At 36.2% G+C, this 5,185-nt stretch overlaps 1 protein-coding gene across 1 annotated transcript in view; it reads left to right on the forward strand.

The window, feature by feature from the left end:
• LOC129267173 (replication factor C subunit 1-like) overlaps positions 1-4,222 on the forward strand; it is a 37,139-nt gene extending 32,917 nt beyond the window's left edge. The window contains exons 20-21 of the mRNA XM_064102953.1: positions 714-1,838; positions 2,924-4,222. Coding sequence (XP_063959023.1) covers positions 714-824 — 111 coding nt within the window. The 3' untranslated portion in view covers positions 825-1,838; positions 2,924-4,222. The remainder of the gene's footprint in view (positions 1-713; positions 1,839-2,923) is intronic.
• Positions 4,223-5,185: the final 963 nt, after the last annotated feature.

Below are 5,185 nucleotides of genomic sequence, written 5' to 3' on the forward strand. Positions count from 1 at the left end.
AAATTTGCATAATCAATTAGCCGCAAACAGAAATAACAAATTTTCCCAAATGGTACATATTAAGTATGCAGGATTTTGCAGTATCCATATCGGTGAAAATGAATATTATAAAAGAATATTGTAGAAATAAGATTATAAATTGTCAATTTGGCAGCCATTTTGTTCATGCAAATTAGGTGGTCAAAACATGAAAAATTGGCTTGGGAACCGGTTTTATCAGATTCAGCACATTCAAATTAGGTGAAGTAGACCGGTTCCCAACTTTTACCCCAAAATGCTCCTTGAACTCAAATTCTCCCCATATTGGTCTTGTCTATTTGGTAGACTTAACACTGTCTTGAGCTTCATCATTGTTTTGCATCAGCATCTTTGTCATCTTCATTGAAGCTTGCAGCCTATCAAGAGAAAACTTACTTCAAAAAAGAGAGAAAAAATTTGTGATGGTGAGAAAAAGAATGTTCCTCATGTCATGCCAATCAGGGTCGTGTTCCATAAAGACTTGTTATGATGAAAAAAACACAATTTCTATAACAAATCTACGATCAGCCAATCAGATTGAATGATTTCAGTAGCTTTTAACAGTAATTGCATATTTGTTATTATAACAAGTTTTATCAAACAGGACCCCTGATGTATCTCTTCAGTGATTATCATATCAGCATCCTAACCTGACAGGCATTTCTTCCTTTCTCTCTCTCTCTCTCTGTTCACAGGCAAAGCCAAAAGGTGGAGGGGCCAAAGGTCGTGGAGCAGGGTCAAAGGGCAAAGCTCCAGCCAAAGGGAAAGCCCCCGTCAAAGGGAAAGGAAGAGGAAGATCAAAGTGAAAAGGATTGTTTTCAGTTTGTGAACTGAACATAGAGACTGAAATGCTATCGTACAGCTGTATATGTACAATGTGCCTTCATTTTGGAGTAGCCATAGTGTTTGGAATGCCAAAATATTTTCTGAATATGGAAAAGGATGTATCAGTGACACAAAAAGCAGCCTACAGGTGATTTTTCCCCCTTATCCAGGTGGTATAACTTATTAATGTGTCCTCCTTATAATGGACAGTGAATATCTTGTATGGTTTTCATATATGTGTCAATGTCAGAGGCAAAGTATACCACAAGGCCAGGGTAGGAAATAGTTTTTATTTTGGGGGCGATTTGGGCAGTCATGAGGGCGAAATCGCCCATCACCTTTATGCATTTCCTACGCTGCACAAGACCCTCTAACGTGTGTAGATCGGAGAGAGGAGAAAAGATGATACTTCTTCATTTCTTCCTCTAAACCACAAAAATTTGGTCTCAAAAAAGGGTTCATCACTTGCTCTTTATCATTATTTTCAAAGGGTATTTAACCAACCGACTTCAAAAGTTATTGAAAGAAAAATTATGCTCATTTTGACGATACAAATCGAAAATGACTGAACAATGTTTCCAGTGAGCGTTTCCCCCTTTAAATTATTGGACAATGTACTTGTTGAATATGAAGCATTATGCCATTGATGGCTTTCCATAGTTTGAATTAAATTAGTAGTACTAGTAACAGTCTGGTAGGAGGAGCCCTGATTGGACTGTCTTGTTCCTGTCTCTTAGGAAACTACCATAAACCGGGTTGACTGTGGACAGTTTTTGCAGACCTGCCAATCATCCTGATTTTATGAAGATTGTCCTGATTTCCGACTTTGAAAATAGCCTAAAATCAGAACATCCTCATTTCTGAAATTTCATGTGAGAAAAAAAATGTGGAAAAAAAAATCACCACAGACCCTTTCATCAGGCCTGCCAACTACTTCTTTTTAAAAGGAGTTACTCCTTTTTTGGAAATTTTTGATATATATTATATCATGTACAGTCAGTCCGCAAGCCCTGAAAAAGTAGCTTCTTTTATCCAAGTGATATTCATGACAAGAGGGTTTTTGCATAGTTAATGAGCTTGGTGCGAACCAAAACACCTCTTTTTATTCGGCCATTGCTGCTCTAAATATAGACCAAATTTCATGTTTTTGGTATCTTTGTAAAGAAGAAGAATCATTCTTTTAGGTCATGTGTTTGGATTTTTAAAAGAATGTTGTAATATAGGAAAAACTTTTGATCTAAAACATGAAACAAAATATTTTTTTTCATGCAACAAAAGTTGTTGTTTTCACACTTAATTTCTGTTTGGGCACAAATGATTTTTAAATCATGATAAAGCTGAAGATCTAAGCTTTAATATGATATAATTTTTATAAGAAGATGTATTTTAGATGGGTCAGCAGCCAGCTTTTCATAGACCAAGTACATTTTGCAGCTCAAAAACAAGAATACTGCGCTCTGATTGGTCATAGACCACACACCCACGCAAATTCCAATGTTCCCCACACTGGGCCTCTGCAAGGTCACACTAACCATGTGGTAATCTCTTCAAATTACCCGCGCCTGTTTGTTTTGAAAACAGTATTCAGCCAATCAGAACTCTGGATTTTATGTTACTCAGAAATTTCAGAAATCTCGTCTTGCATATTGATGGAAATAACTGGCTGCTGACCCATCTAAAAGATGCCACATATCAAGAGTGACATTGTAAGAAAGTATAGAGTTTGAGCTTTCTGATGATATAAATAATGTTGGTGCCTAAGACACAAAATGTTGCACAATTTGCAAGTGAAAACAGAGGAAGAAAATTCTGTTTGATGCATCTTTTCAGGTAAAAAATTCACTAATTTATCAAAATATTTCATTCAAAAGAAATGACCAATATAAAAGGGTAACATTTACTCTTGCCCATGGTACAAAAATAATCAATATTACTCAAGGAGAAAGTGGTTAAATTCTTTGAGAAAGAAAGTCTCACAATTCACGAGATTTTGCTGGGACATGAATTCAGCCACGAGAGGACTTGGATAAATCTTGCTCATTTGCTCATTAACACAGGGGCTTGCGGACTGACTGTGTAGGGAAAGAAAATTCCTTTTTTATCCAGATATTATGTACATTCATCTATGGGAAATATTCTCTGACTCCTATTTCTCAAATGAATCGCTCCTATGTTGTAAGTTTACAGGTTGGTAGGCCTGATTCATGCTCCCCCACTCAATACACCTCAAGTAGCTCAGTAGTAGTCCAGGAGCTTTAAGGGGCACTGCCCTCTTGACCCCCACATACATGTAGGTCTCTGCGCGTGGACCCTGCCGAGGGCTTAGTCACCCCTCCCCCGGCCATTGGTTGTCCAGATTTTGCATTTCTAAATTTTGGTAGGTATGGTTTTTAAAATGAGTTGGTTTTTTGGGGAGGGGGTAGGGTTCTGAAAATATTTCTAAATGTTACAAAAGGGGTATGGTCTTCATTTACAACACAGAAATATTTTTAGAAAAACCAACAGCAAAAGAATGTTATTGATTTTAAAAACGTACAAAGTCATCCCAGTTTACTGTATCTTAAGATAGATAGACGAAGTGTACATCCATGATGTGTCAAATACTTCTTGATATCATCATTTCAGAAACCATCCATTTGAATAAACACATTCAAAACTGCATGGATATGGATATCTTATTGTTTGAAATAAATATCAGAAATATAATGTATTCTGAAGATTCATTTTGCCCAATTGATTGTGGGTGGGCCTGGCAGCCACAGTGCAGCGCCAGATCGATGTTGCTCCATTGAACGCCAAACAGGGTAGCAGCAACTCCCATCTTTTTAACATCTTCTTGGTCTAACGCAGCCGGGGCTTGAACCCCCGACCTCCCGGTTGTGAGACGGACGCTCTACCAACTGAGCCAACAATAGGTTCAATACAAAGATGTTCTATGCCAAGAGCCATGATTTAATGTCAATTGTTTACATATTTATCAAATGAGAAATCAATGGAACAGCTGAACAGATGGAAAAGCAATTACTCTCGAATTACAAAATTGTTGGGCGATAGGTTGTAGACCGCTGGGAGAACATTTTTCGGAAACTGTAGTGGCTTAGCTGGGTAAATATGCTATTATTATTATTACTAAGAGCATGTATTTTGAAAGTGCCCCAACAACAGTATTGAAGTGCGTCTGTTTAAAAAAAACAGTGCATTGGATCTTAAGTTGTCAAATTTGTATCATGAATCTTGATGAGCATTGCTATGTCAGTTGGAAGGAATTGTACATAATACAGACATTAATTATGAATTTGTAAGCAAAGCTGTCACAATTGTGTAGGTAATCATATATTCTGATAGTGATTTGTTGAATAAACAAACATGCTACTTCTAATTTGGCATTTTATTTTTAGTTTTTTAGGGAACATGAAGTCTTGTGTGAAGTGTACAGGTTTTTTTTTTGAGGGGGGGGAGGCTAATAGTTTTCATGAGAAGTATGTACATGGATTTTTCTTTTGAAGCATGAATGTGCACAGAATGAAAGATTTTGAATGCATTCCAATTGTTGACAAAATGTGAATTCCACATACTTTCAAATTATTATTTCTTTAAAGGCTTTTTTGATTATCTATAAAATCTTATTTGAAACCTTTTAATATACTAAATTTTGGTAAAATTCTTCATTAAAGATAAATTCCAGTTGTGGGAATGATCTCAAAATGACTTTTTACAGAATTTAATATAATGATCACCAAAGTGTCTGTTTGTATGAATAAAAAATATGTGCCAAAGGATTCTGGAAGAAATAGTGTAATTGCTGAGAAATAAGCAAAATAAGTTGCGGACTCGGTCACTTCCGTTGGGTCTTTATTCCAGCAATAATAATACACTGTCCCACGTGTGCCTATCTGTGTTGGCGATCTTCAGTGTGATCGTATTTCAGCTTAGATTTTATGATTTCACAAAGTTCAGTTTATGTAACTGTACCAGATCTACATCCACGATGATATATCAATACTTTACCTTGGTTTTACAGACTTTCTCACGAAATCAGTGTTTTACTGCAACTACGTTCATTTAGCTTTAATCTATTCTTAAAACAAACTAAAATTTACAAAGGCCCTCCCAAAACCAAAAATCAGAAATAACACCACCACTCTCGCATTTTATGATTGCTGTGGAATTACTTGTATGTTATCCTTTGACCCCAGCTCTCAATAAGTGTAAGGTTTGAGAATGGCAGTAGAGCTGGAATGTTTTGATTAGACAAAGATTAGCAGGGGCAAGCTATTTCCTGTTTTTAGCAAAATTCACCCCTCCAAATCTTTGCTCAGAATTTTTTTTTTTTTTTTTTTTT

This window comes from Lytechinus pictus, chromosome 1 (genome assembly GCF_037042905.1).
Source record: "Lytechinus pictus isolate F3 Inbred chromosome 1, Lp3.0, whole genome shotgun sequence".
Classification (NCBI taxonomy): Eukaryota; Metazoa; Echinodermata; class Echinoidea; order Temnopleuroida; family Toxopneustidae; genus Lytechinus; species Lytechinus pictus.